This window comes from Sylvia atricapilla, chromosome 2 (genome assembly GCF_009819655.1).
Source record: "Sylvia atricapilla isolate bSylAtr1 chromosome 2, bSylAtr1.pri, whole genome shotgun sequence".
Lineage (NCBI taxonomy): Eukaryota > Metazoa > Chordata > Aves > Passeriformes > Sylviidae > Sylvia > Sylvia atricapilla.
The window spans coordinates 76964720-76986244 of NC_089141.1; the positions used below are offsets into that span (position 1 = coordinate 76964720).

Sequence of the window (21525 nt, forward strand, 5' to 3'; positions counted from 1 at the left end):
TCTTAAATGATCTTCCAGGTGCAAACGACAAAGTTTGACATCCACTTTTCATAGGTATAATTGGGCAGAAATTATTGCCATGTCTTGAGAGTCTTGAAGCCATTACTGGACTTTGGCCTCATATGTGATTCTTTATAAACATTCTTCTATATCTCAGTTATAGTTATTTAAATATTTTTCTAAGTCTCAGCATTATCATTGATTCTAAAAGCACAGACAAGATGTTTTGGTTTAATCTAATGTTCTCAGTGACATGTACTATCCTAAAAATGATTTATCATTTCTTTGAGTAGGTGACAGCATGATATATTGTGTAAATAGAAAAAATAAAGTTTTAAAAATTTATTTCAGTAGCAAAATTTCTCAGGGTGGAAGTGAACTGTTAGGAAAATACAGTAATTTTTTAATCAGAAATAGAGGACAGAGAACTTTGGCACTACTTTCAGACAAGAATTTTCTAACAAATCAGGATGTCGAAGTTCTCAGCTCATGAACTATGAAGAGGAGGACTGCAAATCAGGGAAACAACAGAACAGGAACTTTTGCATCATATTTTTAGTCTGTCCTTTCTGAAGAAAGTAAATTCTGAGCTAGTCAGTAACTCTTCAGGACTGAGAGAACACAACTGTTTAGTGGTTATGCTCAGTATCTGTGAAGCAGAAACATGTTATTTCTCCAGAGAGATCAGCTTTTCACACTCTAAATCTTTTACTCTGGAACAAATCTCCAATGAGATTTGTATCAACATGCAACTTGAGTCCTTCAATTGTGGCTCTGAACAAAGATGCTGATTGGTCTTTCTCTTGCTGAAGAACTCCTTGAAAATTACTTTTCTTCTATTAAGCACCCTTTGTCTAAACAGAAAGTCTTCCCTGAGCTGTGCTGTGCAGATCTGAGCATGAACTTCGGCAGGAGCTCCTATATTCACCTTCCTCTGAATAACCTACCAAGCTCTCACTGAAAGCAAAATCTTTTTTTTAGAAACTGCTTTTTCTCTTGACAATAGGTGTGGTATGACTGAAGCAGCTTTGCTGTTTTCTCCTTACAAAGGAAGATGTCATGACCCTTTCAGTCTTCTCACCTGTTAGGCTGCTGCACCACCTCACTGCTCTCACTGTCACACCAGGCCTGCTTCCACGCCAACACCCTCCCAGCCACGGTGGCTTTCAGTGGATCACCCACAGAAACTCAGTGCACCTGAATTACATCTGAAGAAACTACTCCTTTTAGGGTAGCTCCTGGCCCTCCTCACTTTACATGACTAGAGGCTTTGGCTAAATCCTATTAATTCTTGCCATTTGTCTGGCAGTGAATGTGGTGGAGAATCTTTAATGCTTTTATAATGTGTATTGACATGTTGGATGTTAGTTGCTGTTGGAAGCATTTTTAAGGCAGGACGCCATTCTGCCTATGCAAAAATCAGAATATATGTGCTATTTCCATCCAAAATTTCCATCCTGGCTAAACACAGGCTAGAACTTAATATATTAATAGCAATGAAAAGTGACTTTCATTCACATTTGAAAAAAATCTTTGGGCTGAAATACCACACTCATGGTCAATGACAATTCTTAGACTTGAAAAAGAATACAGATAAATGACATTTAAATGCCGCTGGTGACATTGTACCTAAAATAGCTTTAGTGTTGCAAAGTGTTAACCCCACAACCTTTTTTCACTGTGTCTGCTGAAATATGAAAATTATTGATGAAGTTTTATTTAGTGGGGTATTTTTTCAGAATGCACTATTCCAGAATGCACTATTCCAGAACATAAAAGATTAGTACTGTAGACAAGAAACCTTGTGCGGAGACTAATCCAGACCTCTTAAAGTCATTACAATTGCTGACTTCCTACTGCCTGCAGTGGATAGTGGATTCTTGATGGGCACACCAAGTTCTGAAAGCTTCTCCAGCAACATGATTTACAGCCTATCTAGACAAAAAAATCATTTGTCACTCCTCCAAAATAAAGCACCACAAGGTGCCAGAAAATCCACTTTCTCAATTGCGCTGAGCACATGAAAAATAAAATGCCTATTGCCAATATTAGGTCCCTTGAACAACTGTTATACAAGCTCACTGGGAAAAAAAAAATTAAGATATAACTCATTGAAAATGTGAGTCAGTGCAAAATATAGAGAACCACAGACAGAACTAATAACACTTAGTCACTCCATGAGAGCCATTACAATTTAACTCATATGAGAAGGGAGGACTACACAGACTGCAATTCTTTAATAAATGCTTATTTCATTATCAACCCTGCTAAAATCAAAATACTCTATGAAATTAACACCCAAATTGCATAAAGCAATCTGCTTGAAGATTGATTATGTCTGCTAATTTTCTCAAGAAATTTCAATATCCCAGTGGCAAGGTAGACAGCTTAGCCAGATGACAGCACAGACACCCCCGAGGTCATTTCTGTCCTGCTTGTCTCTTTAACACCCCAGGAACACCTTGGGATGAACAGCAAATCCCTGCAAATCAACAGCCTCCTCTGTTTACCTGCTTGCCTTCAGGAATTTTTGTTTCTCTTTCATCTCTGACAACAACCTGTTCTTTCAACTCTTCCCTCCTGCCTCTTTCCAGCTGACTCTGTCTGAAAGTTAAATAAAAGAAGTAATATAATATTTGCCCTGAATAATCAGATTTACCGTCATTTGGAAAGAAATCCTGCAGTGTTGGATCTCTCATTAGAACCTTAGTCTCCCACTTTTCCTCACACAGTCCCTGACAAACAGGATAGCTGAAAGAATGCAGAGAGACCAGCAAGCTCAGAAACAAGGAGCTACTGTGCCATTCTGTCATGATCACTGGATCCTGCATGCGCTGGAAGTGGTAAACAAAGCACACCATCAGCTCTGGCACACCCTTCAGATCATCCTGTGGGCTACTTTGTAAAACACTACAAGCGAGTACTAAGTGTAGAGGCTGACATTTAGGGAGATTTTAGGAGCAGAAAAAAAGCACAGGATGAGATGGAAGGAATAGAGGGAATAAGAATTTGAGAGCGTATTTCTTTTTCCTCCAAATGACGCGTTCATTATAACACACAAAAAAAAAAAAGCTAGAAAAGAGAGCAGAGCTGAGTTAGGGAAACCAATCTTCCCCACTCTCTGACTCCACACAAACACTGCTGGGCACAGAGGTGTGAGTGGGACACAAAATTAAATCAGAGCTCAAGGGAGTACCTTGCCTAACCTCTCTCTCTCCTTGCATATGCAGATACATATACACACACAGATTGTATGTATCTCCTACCTGGTCACAGACTATGCATACATTCCTTATATTTTTGTCTCAGCTTCAGACTTTCCCTATTTACTGAAAAACCTGCAGTTTATAGTCTGCTTAGTAGCAGAACGATATGGACAATCCATTCAAGTCCCCAACCTGAAAAACACCTTCAATATTTTACTCACACAGTAGAGACAATGAAGAAATATGGCCTAATCAAGAAGGAAAACTGCATCTGACTTCTGTCCTCAATTCTCCTTTTCCATCCCTCAAAATCAAACTATTTCACTAATGTTCTCATGTGCCAAACAAAGGTTAGGAACAAAGGTCAGGAAACAAAGGAAATTGTGAATTGCTTAGTTAGGACCATGCTAATAACTAAAGAAAACCTGACATATTTTAAAATGGGTGGTTGACTTCTAACTTAGTCCTCTACAGTAGTGATTGGATCACTTCAAAACTACCCAAAATATATTTACTTTAAAAGTCTGTATCATGAGGAAGAAAGAAAAAAACGTATGTGTGTAGGAATGACACAGCTTCTCATTCTCTGCATGTCTTCTTTATGATAAAGTATCTTCATTCATAAAGAGGGAACTTTATTTAAAATATACTCACATAACAGTAACTGTTTCAAAACAGCCAATTGAATTAGTTTCTGTGTCAAACAACTCTGAACGGCTCCAATGAGTATATCACTTTATCATCACAGAAATAAACAAGTTCAATTTGTAACTCCTCATGCATTGTACTGAACTGCTTCACCATCAAATGCTTTAAGTAACATATCACGTAATACATAATTTATTTTTTTCCTAACAGATAATGTCATATTGTTACTAGAAAAACATTGAAAAAGTCATTAGATGTTACAGCACAAATCTCCAAATTACTCTATTTTTAATTAATAAAATGAAACACAGCTCTTGCTGGTCCTTTGGGTAAGAGAGTGATGCTACACATGCTACACACAACAACATAGTTTCAATTGATCATTACAAAAAACCCCTATGATCACTGAAGAAACACTACTTCACCCTTTGCAGTCATTACAATAATTGATTTTGAACTGAATTTGTTGAGATTTTCAGATTGTTTTAGGAAACACCAATGAAGATACAAAGCTAAAGAACTATTTACTAAGGAACAGTTTCAAACCTGTTTTTCAGGCAAAATAGATTTTTGTTAATATATGTAATTAATTATATTATACCAAATTTAGTATTTCATGTTCCATATCATACTGGGTGGATATTTAGCTATACTGTTCATGTTTCATGCACTGTTTTTAACAGAAAAAACTAAACAATTGAACATCAAAAAACTAAAAAGGAAGAAATAATTGTGGCATTGAAGAATAACAAGACTTTCAGACAGACGATGACCATTTTACTTGCTAATAATACTATAACAGTTTTCTGTAAAAAAAAAAAAAAAAAAAAAGAAAGAGGGGGGTGGGAGAATTAGTAAGAGTTAAAATGCCATTGTTTTAAACAACACCATTAAGTAAAACAAACAAACCAAACCTACAAAACAAACAAAAAGAAAACCACACAAAAAACCCCCACCAAACCAGGAACAAGCATCAAAGCATTACACAACTCACTTTCACTTCATCAAGTATAAAAGCATCAAAGGGAATAACTGTTTCCACATAACAATGGAAAGGAATTGGAAAGGAATTCCACAAGACACCTGTGTCACCTACAGCATTGTAGAGCATCTCAGTTCGACTGAGTGTCAAGTATTTTGGATTGACCACTATTCAGAGCCTCCAGGCACACTCTTTTTTTCTAGCCCGTAGCAAAGAGATGCTAATGCACAACAGAAATATGGCTCCCAAACCCTTGGGGAAGGGAGCTTTGCAGGTGTATTATATTGTTGCTCTCTTGATACACCACCTTACCATTGCAGCTGGGTGCCAATATGCCATGCAGAGATTTTATGGGTTACTGCACTGAAAGCCTGAATTTAATTTCCTTCTCCATCTGCTCATTAGCCATCTGTATTTAGTGCCCCAGGTATTGCCTTACTAGCTGACTCAGCTTCCCTGGATGGTTTAAGGGTTCAGCAACTCTAAAAAGTGGCTGATCAGGACTCCCCTACATGGAACAGCACTCACTGTTTCCAGGAAATGCACAGAAAAAAAATCTCCACTGTGAGAACAGTTAAACATCCAATCACATTGCCCAGAAAAAAGCTAGCATGTGCTTTTCTACAAATATTTCAGACTCAATTTCATAGGTCCCACAACTCTAGCCCTGCTTTGAGCAAGAGGTTTGTCCAGACTATCTCTTCAGGTTCCTTCCAGCCTAGACTGTTCCCTGGTTGTGGGCATCTAAGCCAATCTCCTGCAAACGATAGGTTTTTTGGGGTTAACTCCAGTTCTACATCTAATTCCACATGGATGGCCATCTGCTCATGCTTGGAAGTACTCTGCAGTCTCACAGAGGTGATGTGAAATAAACATTGCTGCGCTTCACTCAGCAGTATTCTGCGCTCCCCTGCTCCAGTGTTTATGGTGGATGCAATGGGCAGACTGGGATCCAAACGTCTGAAGGTGAAAGCTTTTACTTTGAAGAATCAAATATTGCCTTAAGGTTGAACAGGGAGATTTGATATACAAACAGTCTCATCTAACATGACAAAACTCAGATTTATGATTGACATTCAAGCTCTCATTCAACAGAAAAAAACCCACAATGAGGAGGTTTGGAATACATAAGAAGGAGGCACTTTCCAGAAAGCGGATTGTATTATTTGGTAATTGGCATTATAGAAAGCTGAAGAACACCTTTTTTACGACAGGGACCAAGAAAAGTTTATTGAAACAAAAATCCTAGTACTGCTGTAAGAAAGCCATATTCATATTAATGGTGGAGAGTCCAATACTATGAGATCCAATTTTACATTCAGCTTACTCCCATAAAAATCCCAAACAAATTTCATCATTTTCATGAAAATACAGCTGCACAGAAATGTTCTTATTCCATTCAACAGGGATTTGGATGTCATTAAGATTTGTTTATCTACATGTCTTGTTTGATCCTTTCAAATTAAGAGAGAAGACAACATGGGAATAAAATAAAATAGAATTTTTTGGTTATAGCAGACTTCCTTGAAAAATGCAAATTTCAACACAGAAAGGCACATTTGGAATTAATTTCCTCTCCTGCTACATGAAAACATGTTATCCAGCATGTTGATTTCACTGCTTTCCCAGTATTTGTATCATTTTACTCTGATATGAAGTAATACATTAGAATATCTCTCAATAGTTGTTTTCATGAGGAATAGCAAAAACGTAATCCTTGAAAGTGCTGTTAGAGAGGGAAAAAGATAACATTACCAAAAAGTAAAGTTTTGTTCAACTAAGTGGTCTGTATATTGAAAAAGCAACTTCTAGGTACATTATGAAAGTCAGTGTGAAGTACAGTTTTTTCTTAGTAACTTTTAGGTTAAATTTTGATTACCATGGTAAGTCACTAAGTACTTTATTATATGGACACATGCTTCAATCTATGCCCCAGAATAATTTCTCACTAAAAACTTCCATTACCCCTGGATCAGGTGGAATAAATACCATTTTTATTTTAGAAATACTGCTTATGTACTTTCACCAAGTAATTTAAAGGCATTTGATTTTCTAATGTGTTAATGCAAAAATGGTGCAAAAATCCCCACTGTGTAATATGAGTCATTACTTTCCTGTAATAAACACTCCAATAAAACCAGACACAAGTAACCATAGAAACAGGTGCGTATATTCCAGTGCCATGGTCTCTAACCTTCCCTGGCCCACAGGCAGTAACTCCCAACTAGCAGCATGCTGCAGGCAACTTCGAATTTCTTTTCCTCATGATAATAATTTTTAATTTTTTAATTTCCTTTGACTGGAAACAGCATCAGAGCATTTTACCAGCAACACAATCCCAATAGCCTGGTAACAGATGTCCTTACGATGGTTGATGGCTGTTGACACTTAGCAAAGCAGCAACAAACACAGGAAGAAGGTGAGATAGAAGAATCAAATTCTGTAGACTGTTGTATTCAAATAATGGATAGAAATACTCTTTATCTTAAATAATATTTAAAGCTAACAATCACAGGTCCAATATAAAAATATTCCAGTATTAAGTTTTAAAACAATTTGGAATAACATATTATTTGCCAGCACAGGATAGAATAGGACCTGCACTACACAACTAGGTTTACAACAACATTATACACAGTACAAAAATCCACTTTTAATACATGTATATATATGTCTTTTAACATAGATCTATGCTTGTAAAATAATTTCTCACAAGGATAAGTAGTTTTCATCCTATAATCGGAAGGGACAGGGTAAAATAGAAACTCAAATCTTATGATAGTCTTTTTTTGTGTTTGCTTTTTGAGCTTTTTGTGACCACAGGTAAATAGTTTTCTATTTTTTTCCCCTTCACTCTGCTCAGTCAAAGCATCTCAAATTTTTCTTGTCCTTGCCACTGACTCCACTGGTTATGTCCTTGCCGTCAAAGTTCTCACTTTTGTTTGTGACTTGCACATCCTGAGACTGAGCTTTCAGCAGAGATAAGTACATCAGACCATGTTATTGCTGGATGACAGGAGCCATGTATTCTTTTACCATCCAGCCTTTGAAAAGAACACAACTTCCTGATCATTAACTCATTTATAAACTGTGGGTAAACAGCACTTTCAAAGTCATGAAGTAAAATTAATTCCAAAATTTCAATCTTTTATTTTCAGTCTGTAATGCAACAGAAACAACCTTGACAAAGTTACCAAAAGCTGGTGAGCCAGTGGACAGTGTTTCACCATAATTCTATTAATATTTCCACCATTCATCAGAAAGATCATATGAATGTTGTAGTTGCTCCATTCTTGTTTGAGGAAAATGGCATGTTAATTAATATTAGAATTACTGAAAAGAATGCAAAACAGAAACTTGCAATAAAGTGCAGTAGTGCAGTAAACATCAGTTTTGTAACTGATAAGACAAACTTATGAATTAGGATAATTATGGATAAAATTCAATTAAGCATGAATGAGTTAATGTCATAAGTGTTAAAACAGAATTTAGTATCACATTGTGTGTATACTTTCTGTAGTCTTCACCTGTCCATTGACAATAAATATATGAGTTAGAGAAATTGCTGATTGTGAGATACCTACAGGTGAGGTGTTTGCCTGTGTACTTTAAGCTCCCTTTTCTCTCAATGGAAAAAAGACCAGATAAATTATACTTTGAAAGAGCCTACTTTAAAGACAAACAACTAACTGCAGACCATTACAGTCCCTCAAATTAGTGCTGATGAATATTCTTTTTCTTTTCCTATTTTAAGTTTAAAAAAAAAAAAAAAAAAAATAAAAATCTATTTTTGTAAGCTCCATCCTCAGTTCTCTCCTCTTGAGCAGACAGACAGCAACTACCACTACCTAAGCATCTATCAGAAAAAATGATGAGGAAATGATGAGGAAAATGTTCTCTTTGAACAGGACAAATGCTGCCTAGGAACACCTGACATGCTGCAAGTCACTTATCAGTTAACTAAGTAATCTGTTACCTTAAATACCGGAGAGAAGCAAGCAAAACTGCTCCCATCTCTTTGTGACTTTTTTGGTAGCAGATGAAGCTTAGTTTCAGTTCCTGCCTGAATTCACCAAGAATGCGGAAAGCTAATGGTGTAACCATTCGCTTCTGCCCCTTGTGTTGGAGTCCAGGACATTCCCCCCAAGACCTTGCAGGAGTTCTGAAGTCAGTGAAGAGCACACAGTGCTACTGAAATAAGACTCTGACAAATCCACTCACAACTACTTCAGTTAGTACAAAAGTCTGGCTGTAAATGTAATTGATTTAACAATCGGAAAAATGTTAAGGACCATTACTTATGACTTTGAAATCTCCTTTGTTAGCTGACATGTGTCAAACTGCATAGTAAAAATATATATATATATTTATTAAATTTAGTGCAGTGCTTGTGTTGTATACAAAAACATTCTCATTTTCAGCATTAAGTGTCGAAGACCCTTTTTTAACAGACAGGAGAAGGAACTCCTGCCTTCTTTTTTACAATGTAACACTTAATGGAGGAGTAGGGTACACTATGCCTCCTTTTCACAACATGATTTCAGTGTATGAGAGAACCAGCATGACAGTGATTAGAAAGATGCAAGAAGGATGCAGTTTAGCAAAGAAAATTTCATATACCCTAACAGTGTTTATAGAACGAAACTATATCCACTCATCTTTCATTCCCTACAGGCTGAATTATCATCTGAGGTAACTGTTACTTGATTCCTTTTTTGTTATAGTTTTTGGCATATTTTCCTCTTGGGTTATTTTATTACATATGATGCCACAACTGCAACTGTGTCTAATACAAACGATTTACCTGGAATATTTCTCTGTCTCCCCATATGCAAGCTGAAATGAAATAAAGGTATCTTTTACCTTTATTAGAATAAGGTATCCCTACCTTGATCATACCCATGTGAGACAATCTTTAGAAAGCACAGGCTTTCTTATACTAGAAAGCATAAGGTAATTTTTCCATTCCACTGATTATAAGAAATAAAGACCTTCTGTCACAGGTTAGGACACCCTCTTTCTCTGAGAAGTCCAATGGTCATCTAATAAACCATCTGTTTTAGACTTGAAAGGTATTCTTCATTTCTTCAATTCCACCCCGGCTCTTTTTTCAAGGAAGAGATAATTTTGGAAACTTTCCTTGAATCAGAGAACAGACTTGTGTCAAGCACATACAGTCATGCTCTTATGTGACATATGAGTCATCATCAGGCCCATCAATGTGAGCCTTGATTCTGAGGGACCGTAAGACTTGTCAGTTAAGTTCCAGGTTGACTCATGAACTATTTTGACAGACCCAAAGAGTAGGTCTTTCACAGTGCTCTCAGAAGCCTGCCAATCAATCAGTAAGTTATGCAGTAGACATAAACTGCATGTAATTTGGAAAGCACTTTAAATTTTATTGATGATAAAGTGAAGGAGATTGATCTGCTTTCATTTGACAGACAGTACTTCCTTAACGCAGCTGATTCTTGCAAAGCTCTTTTTGACCAAGAAGCATGAAACATGACAGGAATCAGAACCAAAGAGTGACTGAACCCTGATTATATTTTGGGAACTAAAGAGTATCTAGGATCAATTGAAGGAAGTGGAATTCTGAAGTGAAAAGATCATAAAAATATCAGTATAAAATTGAATTCAGTAAGCTTAAACTAGGCACTATTACATTTTTTTTATTACATTTACTAACCCAAGCCATCATTCTTCAATACAGATTTCTTTTTAATTCAATAGAGAAGATTATAGTTTAGAATGCAACAATATGTCCTAAGAAACAGACTTGCTCTAATTCTGTCTCCGTATCATATAACACTTCACAAACCACTGCAAATTCTTACTGCTTGTACATATATTTCATACAATGCAACATTACAGACAACATTAGGCAGACTGTAGTAGAATGTTTTTAATGATATTTCAATCAGCAAGAAATTACAGCCTGGATTTAATTTTTCTGATACAAGTTTCAAAGTAAAGACAGACAGTGTATTAATAGCGTTAGGTCACTTGTTCATGACATGTGGCAATAGCTGCATGGGCAGCCCAAAGCTTGGATAGATTTTACTAGCACAGCAATAATGACCCAGAAAGAAAGATGAGTAATAAAAGACACAATACCACTCCAACATTTTACTTTAACTTTCCCTCTGGGATAACAAAACTCTTGGATAGAGGCACTAGTTTCTTTTGTCACTTAGTTTACACAGGGAAAAGAGAAATTTTGTACAGACAAAAGGCAAACAATTTCAGAAACTACTTCTCTGTTCTAAAACACCCTAGAAACCAAAGTGTATTTTTCATTTGTCCTCAGAAGGTGTTAATTAGATATTTTCAAAATCTTCCTAGCTCAGTTATACTTACACTGTTATTAATTGAGACTTAAGTGGATGGTGCCTAACTTCTCCATAAATTAGGTTTCTTGCTGGACTATAATTTTGTATTAATCATGGTTCAAAGGTTTTTTAGCAATTCAATTCCTAAAGCATTTACAGAAATACTGATTCACAGTAAAGTTCAGTAGAACCATATGACAATGCATTTATTGATACTATGCTCATTAAAAGACTTAAATGCATTTAAATTAGGACACTGCAGTAACAAATTGCCTTATATAAAGATCTTCAATATATGAATATCGTTAATAAATGCAAATAGGTTTCTACCCAGTGCCTCATTTACTTCATTTGCCACTATCTTTGGCAGTCCATGGATCAATATGCTCTTGGCAAAATGATAATATTAAACAAATATTTTCCTTAGAAACAATAATCCAAAGAATAAGTCAAATACTTCACTGAAAAGGATTATTCATTGAACAGCATTGAAATAAAAATAAAAAATTTTGATTACGCATTGCCAGAATTTTTTTGCATAATGTTGGTCAAGCATTGGAATAGGCTGTTTAGAGAGCTTGTGGAATCTTCATCCTTGGAGGAGTCTGAGATTCATCTGGAGAACCCAAGCCATGGGCAATGTTATCTAATTGGACCTGCTTTGGGCAGCAGGTCAGCCCAGATGACCTCTGCAGGTCCCTTACATCTAAGCTATTCTATGGTTCCCTAAATGGCACAAAGGAAGGCACTTAATTTCAGTGTAATTATATTTACTGATGAATAAAACAGGACATTAGGTTTTAATCAAATCCTTAGTTGTTAAAATAATAAACGCAGCCATTTTCTACTTAAACTCTCTTTGCATAAGAGTGGTTATATCTAATATTTTACTGTATTTTTATCTAATAAATGAAGAGCAAAGTATCAGTGTGCAAAAGAAATAATGTGTTCTTATCTACACATTTATAACATGAATTGAGGCAATGGGACCAACTCCAGGTAGGTATTAATTCTGTGTGCCCAGACTCATCAGACATGCTTCAAAGACAAGCTCATCTACAACAATCAGAGACAAGTTCATCTTGTGCAGAGCAGCTAAGGACTCCTAGGTCTGTCTAGTTCTAGTAGAGAAGAGGAGGCTGAGGCGGAACCTTGTTGCTCCCTACAGCTTCCTGAAGGAAGGAAGTGAAGAATGAGGTGCTGACTTCCCTCGTGCCTTGTGACAAGATGCATGGGAATGGTTCAAAGCTGTGTCACGGAAGGTTCAAACCGGTAATCAGGAAGCATTTCATAAAGAGGATGGTTAAACACTGGAACAGACTTGCTACAGAGATGATTGATGCCCAAACCCTGTGTTTAAGAGGCACTTGCACAATGCACTTCGTAGAACACTAAGTTTTGTTCAGCCCTGAATTGGTCAGGCAGTTGGACTAGATTGTGATTGTAGTTCCCTTTCAATGGTCCCTTCAAACTATTCTATTCTATTATCAAAGAATAAGCTGAGTTGGAAGGGAACCATAAGGATCACTGAGTCCAATTCCTAGCCCTGAACAGGACAGCCCCAAGAGTTACATCATGTGCCTCAGCACATTGTCCACACTCTTCTTGAACTCTGTCAAGCTGGTGCTTGTGACCACTTCGCTGGGGAGTCTGTTCCAATGCCCAAACACCCTCTGAGTGATAATTTCCAACCTAAGACATCCCTGACACAACTTCAGGCCATTCCCTCAGGTCCTGTCACTGGTCACCACAGAGAAGAGACCAGTGTCTGCCCCTTGTCTTCCTTTGATGAAAAAATTGTAGACTCCAATGAGGTCTCCTATATCATCAGTCTCCTCTTCTCCAGGCTGGACAGACCAAGTGACCTCAGCTGCTCCTCATACAGCTTCCTCTCAAGGCCCTTCATCATCTTTGTTGCCCTCCTTTGGACACTGATAGTTTAATGTCTTTCTTATATTGTGGCACTCAAAACTGCTGACTCAAGTTGAGCTTTCTGTAGACCTTGATACCCAGGACCCTTTCCATGACACTGCTTTCCAGCCTTTTATTCCCCTCTCTGTACCACACATCCACGGTTGCCCCATCCCAGGTGCAGAATCCAGCACTTTCCCTTGCTGAACTTCATACAGACTGTGATTGCCAGCTCCCTATTTTGTCAAGGCCTCTCTGCAGGGCCTCCCCTGCCCTCAAGGGAGACAACAGCTCCTCCCAGTTTTGTCTTGTCTGCAGACTTGCTCAGTATCACTTCCAGTCCTGTGTCCAAGTCCTTAATAAAGATGCTGAAGAGCACAAGGCTGAGGATGGAACCCTGTGGAACCCCACTAGCCACAGGTCACCTGTCTGATGTCACCCTATTCACTGTAACCCTTTGTGCCTGACTCATAAGCCAGATGCTCACCCATCACATGGTCTGTTTGTCCAGTTGTGTGCTGGACATTTTGTCCAGAAGGATCCTGGGAGAGATAGTATTGAAAGCTTTACTGAAATCCAAAAAGATTACATCTACTCACTTCCCTTGATCAGCTAGGTGGGTTACCTTCTCATAAAAGGAAATCAGATTTTATAAGCAGGACTTTCCCCTCACAAAGCCATGCTGGCAATGTCTTTCAGGTGTTTTTCAATACCTCCCAGAATAATCTTCCCCGTAACTACCAGACACTCAAGGGAGCCTGAAAGGCCTGTAGTTTCTGGGATGCTCCTTCTTGCATTTTTCCTGGTTGAAAATCAGGACGTTTGTCAGCTTCCAGTCAGCTGGGACATCTCCAGATTCCCAAGACCACTCAAAAAATTATCATGAGAGGTTTTGTGGTGACATCAGCAACTCTTTGAGGATTCCTTGATATAACCCATCAGGCTCCATAGATTTGTAGGGATCCAGCTGGAGCTGAACAATTTCAAGGACACCTAGGAGATGATCATTCTCACAATCATGATCCTCCAGTTCAGAGGCTGAGATCCTCGGTCCATCATCCGTGTTGAACATGGAGTCAAAGTATGTGTTAAACACCTCTGCCTTGTTCATATCCCTGTTTTGGAGGGGACCATTCTCATCCTGTTAAGGGCTGATTTTATGCTTACACTTCCTATTGCCATTAATATACTTGAAAAAACTCTTTTTATTGTCCCCTACAGTTCTGGCAGGTTTAACTCCAGCTGATCTTTGGCCCATGAATTTTTGCCCTACAGTGACAAGCAGCATCTTCCAATTCCCCCTGACCTTGCTTCCACTGATCATACATCTTTCTTTTTTGCCTTACTTCCAAGAGAAGACTTTTTACAGCCAAGCTGGCCTTCTGCCTTGTCTCCTTGACTTTTGACATTTGGGAATTGCCTGGTCCTGTGTCATTAGGAGATGACGTTTAAAAAGTGACCAGAACTGACAGACCCCAGCATATGCAAAAACATCATTTTCCCAGGGGATCTCACTTACTAATTCCCTGAACAGCCTGAAGTCTCCTCTTCTCATGTCCAGAGCTGAGAAGCTTTTGCTGTCATTTTTCCTCCTGTCAACAGAGATTTTAAACTCTTGCCAAGATGGCTGCTGATCTCCACTTCACTCATGAGATGGACTCTGTTGACAAGCAGTAGATCAAGGAGGGCATCTTTCTGAGTCACCTCCCTTAGGACCTGTTCCATAAGTTGTCATCCAGGATTTTTAAGAATCTTCTGGCTCAGGCTGTACCAGCTATGTGATCCTCCCAGGTAATTTCTGGCAAGGTGAAATCCCCGATAAGGACAATGGCAATCCTTAATATTTTTTTTCCCACAAACCCAGAAATTTAAACAAGCCAGTAAACACAATAGGCTATGGAGCAGCATATCTTTCATAGCCCCTAGGTGTTAACTGTGAGTGAAGTTGACATTTGCATATTCAAAAGCTCAGAAATCAAGCCTCATACAAAAGTCACACTGTTGGCCATCCCTCCCTCTCTCTCTGCATTAATATCTACATTTCCTTTTCTTTGAAAAGCCTGTAATTGTTGGAATAGTAACTTTTTATTCCTATATTGTTCAAATGTTCACAATGGTCACTAATTCCCCACACAAACTTGCATCCACATCTTCACTTTCTTCATGGACATCTCTGAATAAGAGAGCTTGGGTAGCAGTCAGAAAAAGCACTTCACCAAGGATTACTCTGGCTTTACATAACCTATGAAGATTTTCTCAGAATAATTTTATTTCAGTAACTTTCTAAATATTAATATTAATGACAATTAAATTTTTACTATTAATATTCATTAAGCATGAGGACACAATAGCTCAGTTTTTTCGAGTTTTCCATCTTAAGATTTTAAGTACAACATCAAGCGTCTCTGGAGTTACAAGACCTTTAAATAGTTAAAAGCAAGGATAACATAACACACATTATCTATTGTGTCAGTAGTGCCTTAATTGCACTGTTAGTAAGTCGGCAAATGGATTTTATACATGAAAGACGAATTTTTATTTTTTTGCAGAAGACTACAAACAATCAATAAAATAACAGTACCAAATAATGATTACTGAAATATTCTGCAGTTTTGCAGCTTCCAATCCACTTATACAAATTAGCTCACCAACAACAGCAGACATATGATAAGAGATGGATTTTGTCTACCAACATTGACTATATCAAGGTAAAAAGAATTCAAAGCAAGATCACTTTCTCTCCTAGCTCACAGTAAGTGAGCTCATGTTCTTATCTAAGTAAAGTAACCATACAACAACACATACAGCCATATAAAATGAAAATCAAAATTCTATGTCCATACATGGACCAACAGACACTTACAAAATATTCTTGCTAATGTGTATATAGCTTATTTTTCCTTTAATTCTTTATATTAATAAAATGAAACAATCTGTTTTTTAATAGGAAATCTTTATTATGAATACTTGCATTATATTATGGGTGGATAAAATATGCAGTAAAGCTACACATTTATCCATCTGTCTTTTCAGTTTATACACCATGGTGTTCCTGTAGTTAAAAACAATCCTAGCAAGAAGAGCTGGCAAGTTAAAAAACAAATACCAAATGTCATTAGCATACATTCAGATCACTAGAAGCACACAGAGAATACTGTTTAAATGCTTACCTTGACTATCCCACGGATATGCATTTTTGCTATCATCTCTGCAGTGTAAAGAAACATCAAGAGAGTATCAAGAGCAAATGTCACATACTGGAGAGGCGGATAATGCTCGAAGGTTTTTGGAGTGTTCATACACACAGAAATAACACTGATGATGGCACAAATTCGTAGTAAAGAGTGCACCCACTGAAAAGAAAAAGAAAAAAACAAAACACAAAATCCAAACACAAGATACTGCAAGATTGCTTTGATGTTCAAAAAACCCTCGAATATTAGCTTCCATAACTTGTCCTGGCACTCTTTTGTAAATGCAAGTCTGTGTCCTTTTACATCACTGTCCACAGATAAAAGGTCTTCAACCAAAAAAAGCACTCCTTAATTGCTAATATACATATAAACATGTATATAATTTTATTTGTTAATTTGTAAGGTTGTATAATCCAGAAAACACTAATTAAAAGCCATGAAATTGAGAACTAGGATTCCATCATTTCTACTTTGTGCCGCTTGTATTCAATTTCTTTTCAAATGACAACTCATCACATTTACGGGCAGACAATTAGTAGAATTAGTTGAAGTTATAAATTGGGTGGATAGATTAAATAAAATATTCGTGGAAAATTTTAGTTCAACACTTAAGAAGAAATTATTTTTAAATCAATTCCCAACTCAAAAAATTAAGAGTCACAGGATTAAAAGCATCCTTCCAGTTATGAGAAGAATAAATGCAAGAAGAATACATATAAGAGAACACATCATAGACATCTACTTCTTTCAGGATTCACTTTTGTTTCACTCAAGTTTTGTTGCTATAGAAGAACAGTTCATTTCTGTTACTAATTAGGACTCAGACCTACTCCTCATTGCCAGTCAGAGGGAGGTGTAAAAAACCCAGAATGTATCAATATAGAGGTTTAAGGTTTGATTTTTGTCTTTTAAATCTAAACATGATTGAAACATCTTGAAGTCAGGCAAGTTAATGAATCACAGTTGATAAGGTCACACCTATTGTAACAAAAAGGAAAAGATACTTCAGCAAGAAAAAAATCTTTAAACAAAAACCACTGAAGTACATTTTTCAAAATTTTTCATCTGGGGAAAAATTCTACACTCATTTACAGCATACTTCAGAGGAAAAGATTTAAGAACAGCCATCTAATTTAATACTCACTGTTCACTCACTTATATGTAATGATACCTGACCTGAATTGAATAGCTCTATCATTTACATACTCTGAGCCCAGATTAATAATTTGGAAGCAGAAAGCACCTGACGAATGATTTCCAACATGCCTTTAACATCCACTTTGTTTTGAACCTTGTTTCAACTGAAACAATTATTAAAGTGTGGCTGATACAAAACTTGTTCTCTGCCACAGTAGTGTCAGTACTACAAACACCAAGCAATATACGACTAGTCTATCAGCATGACAAGAAAAAATTATTCCATGAAAACCTCATGCACTGTGTGACAAGAAATGTAAGCAAATACCCATTATATATTTCTGCAATGAAAATTTGAGTTTATTACAGCCAATATAAACATTCTACTTAAATAACTAACAACAGCCATATATTAACTCATGCTAAATAGTTTTAGGTGTTAAGACTCAGCAGCAAAGTTGAGGGAATCTGGCATCCTTACTACAAATGAGACAATGGTTTCCTTAAATGAATTCAATTCTAACACCAGGTATTATTTCAGAATATTTTACTTCCTGCTTTTTAAAAATAAAAAATATACACTAAGAGAAATGTGAAAATCCCTTCTCTGCAAAACCAGAAATCATTCTCAATATTGGAATCCCAGATCCACACTCACTGCTGAATAAGTAATTCAATTATAACTATATTTACATGGTAAAGACATTTTCTTAATACTGTACAGTCTATTAATAACTCCACTCCTAATGAAAATTTTTGCCAGTTTAAAGCTGCCAGACACTTTTACACCTCTCTTTTTCTCAAGGCAGCTTTTAGGCTAAATGGTACCAGAAAAATGAGAGCTGTACTTCGAATAAACAACCAAAATAACAACACTTTTATATTCATAAGTGTTTTAAAAGGAGAGGTGTGAAAGTCAAAACTGCTTATTGCTGGCTACCACCTGAGCAACAAAATCCCCTTTTTAACATCCTTTTCAAAAGCTCATTTTATTAACTTGTAATTTCAAAGAATATATTAGGAACCACAGACCTTGAAAGAATGGCTGTTCTAAAAGAATCAATCAGATAAATGGGTTGGAATATACTGCTTAATCATCCCATAATTTTGCAACAACCAAAAGAAACAATTCTATGTACTCTTTTATGTTTTTTAAAAAATTAACTGGTACACTAGCAACTATAGTTCAAAATTTTTTCTGACTAATATCTCATTCAGAATTTTTTGTGGAAGTTGTATTTCAACAATTCAAGTTACATTTAACTTAAAATTAGTAATTACATAAAGAGATACCTACTGGTTTGTTAATCCATAGAATATCTGCATTGTCTGACAAAGATTCATCGGGACCAAAGTCTGTAACCGGCTGGGCTTCCACCCTTGAACTCTGTTTCCTTTTTAGCATCCTGAAGTTAACTTCTCTTATCTATAATCTTGAAACCTCCTTGGTGAGAAAAAAAAACCCAGAAAATGTTATTTCACTTAAGCAATTTTATAATGCATTTTGAACTGTTTTATAAATAACTTAAAGCATTTTGTTTTCATGCGCACTTCTTTTGTATTTACTGATTAATAGGATTTTGATTTTACTTAATATAAATCACTGACATGACTCTCATTAGTTAACAAAAAAATTACACAAAGGTATGCAACACAATTACCAGAAACTTAGCAATGCTGACAGAAAGTTTGTTCTAATATGCAAAGACTGCTATTGCTGTGAACTTCAACACAGAGTAATCATTGGATGAATTTGACCTGGAGCCATTTAATTAAATGGTGACATTTTCATTTATTATACTAGGCTAAGAGAAATCCCAACATGCCAAAGGGAAACAGGCAATGTTAAGCAGCCAATAGATGTTAATGTTATTTACTGAAACTAGAAGAGCCTTTTCGCTATATACTACTACTAACGTATTTTTCTAACACTTTTTTTTCATGTTAACAATTATCTATCCCACAGTCAGACAGCTGGCTGTCTGTGGGGCATATGTTGGCACATGGAAGGACTAAGGAAAACACGTTGTGTGCACAAGGTCAGGCCGAGTCTGGACATGCCTGCATGGGTGACACTGACTGAGCTTTCTGTACACTCAGCCATCTGAGCCACAACTGGGTGACATGCCATGACAGCAGTGAGTTAGATCTTAGTATTGACTCCCACAGACACAGCTCATGGATCTCAGAGTCTAAACAAATCCAAACAGATGAGGAAGATACATTCTCCTGAGAAGTAACTGCCTGCCCATGAAATACAATTCTATCATTCATGAAATACAACCCCTTAGAGATTTATTTTTTTTCTAGCAAAGTGAAGGAGAGGAAGAAAGCAAGATCTTGGGACCTTGTTCTGGACCAAGTGTTTGCAGGTGACACTGCCCTGTGACAACCAAAAGTTCATCAAAACTGGTATAAGACAGAATCATAGAATGGATTGAGTTCAAAGAATCTTTTAAAGACAACCTTACCCAACTCCCCTGCCATGGGAAGGAATATCTTTCACTAGATCAGGTTGCTGAAAGCTGTGTCTACTTTTCAATGATACGGCTACCACAACTTCTCTGAACAGCCACTTTCTCACCAGTATCACCACTTTCATTGTAAAGATTTTCTTCCCTATGTCCAACCTAAATCTTCCCTTTTCCAGTTCCTGTCTTGTTATGTCACTACAGGTCCTTCTAATTACAGCCCCAAGCATCACAATGACACCTGAAACATGAACACAGGAAACACTGTGCTTTATTAGCTGGAGGCAACAGTGGGCTCAGGACTGCAGAAGTGCCCATGTGCTTGGTCTCAGTTGGCCTTTTCAATCCCATGGGCTGCTGCTTCATGTTCAAACACTGTGCTTGCATCCTTGTCTGTCTCTTCCTTTCAGCTGTTTCGGCAAATATAAACCCTTAATCTTATTCCAAGTCCCTCAAAGTCTACCCCTGCCCTGTTTTCTCTTTCAGATTCAAGAGATCAGTTCCTATCTCTGTAAAACCAAGTCTGAGCCATTGGTCTCTGTACAAACCACATGGTAACAGGGTGGATGTCTAGTACTAATGTTCCCAGCTGGAAGAACTGACACTATGCAGTAACCAATTTTATAAAACAAACCGAAATAATATAAAGGAACCAAAAAAGGGACAACTTCTGACACCTATGTTAATTTTAAATTCACAGCAACCTTAGCACAAGTAAAACTGGTAAGCTGTCACTAAAAACATGCAAATACGATAAAACAAGGTCATTAACAACCCTTCTCTAACAAATGAAGAATGAAATAATATTCACAGAGATTGCATGTTCTTTCCATGTTCATGCTCAAGGTTCATGCTCCTACTTCCATTTTGTAACTGAATTCACAACTTCCTCCTCTTTGGATTTTTTCCCCATTTTCTCTAATTTATTTCCCAGTGTAATAGACTGATCTTCTTTCTCTACTTAGACCAAAGCACAACTAGAAATGCTTCAAGTCTCACAAAGCTGCTGGTGTGCTTTTTGAGGTGGTGAAATCTTAAAATGGCTACATTTAGCATAGTGATGAGAAGTTACTGCAATGCCTTGGGAGCTGCATTTCCCAAAATCTTAGGGAAAAAAGGCATTGCCTAAAATGTTTCTTACATGTATTTTCTTTTAGAAATTGTTACTCAAAAGCTAACCACTGAAATAACAAAATATTAATTTTATGTTTACTATTTCTGGTAATGGCTACCACTACATTTTAGTAAGCTTTTAGGAAAAGATGTAGCAATAAACAGAGAATTAATAAGTTAAGTGCAATTAATAATTACGAGAAAAGGTTCAGGATGTGAAAAAAAAAAAAAGATTTTTGTTTAGCCACTTACTGATTTTTTTTTTTTTAAATAAATGATGGTCTAAAGAACAAGCTGTGTCCATTTGAGTAAGAAAGCAAATTATCAATAGTCTATTAGAAAGACTACATTGTTTTTATGCTTTTTCTACTATTCCTTAGTTATATATTTGATGTGTAGGAAGATTAGCCATATCCTTCCAATAAAATTCCCACTTATCCTTTTAACCAGTGCCTCTTTGTTCAAGCAAGTTTTAATTGGTCCAGGCACAGAAAATGAGTTTTACATGTTCATAATAAATCTCCATAATGC

The 21525-nt window shown here is 36.7% G+C and overlaps 1 protein-coding gene across 2 annotated transcripts in view; it reads right to left on the reverse strand.

Moving 5' to 3' along the window:
• NALCN (sodium leak channel, non-selective) overlaps positions 1–21525 on the reverse strand; it is a 234436-nt gene that overhangs the window by 205221 nt on the left and 7690 nt on the right. Inside the window, exons 2-3 of one of the 2 annotated variants that reach the window (XM_066313489.1) lie at positions 18708–18854; positions 16250–16432 (exon numbers count right to left, since the gene is read on the reverse strand). In XM_066313489.1, the coding sequence (XP_066169586.1) occupies positions 16250–16432; positions 18708–18815 (291 nt within the window). In that variant the 5' untranslated portion in view covers positions 18816–18854. Of the gene's footprint in view, positions 1–2659; positions 2730–16249; positions 16433–18707; positions 18855–21525 lie in introns of those variants that run through there. The other variant, XM_066313490.1, reaches the window with a different exon arrangement.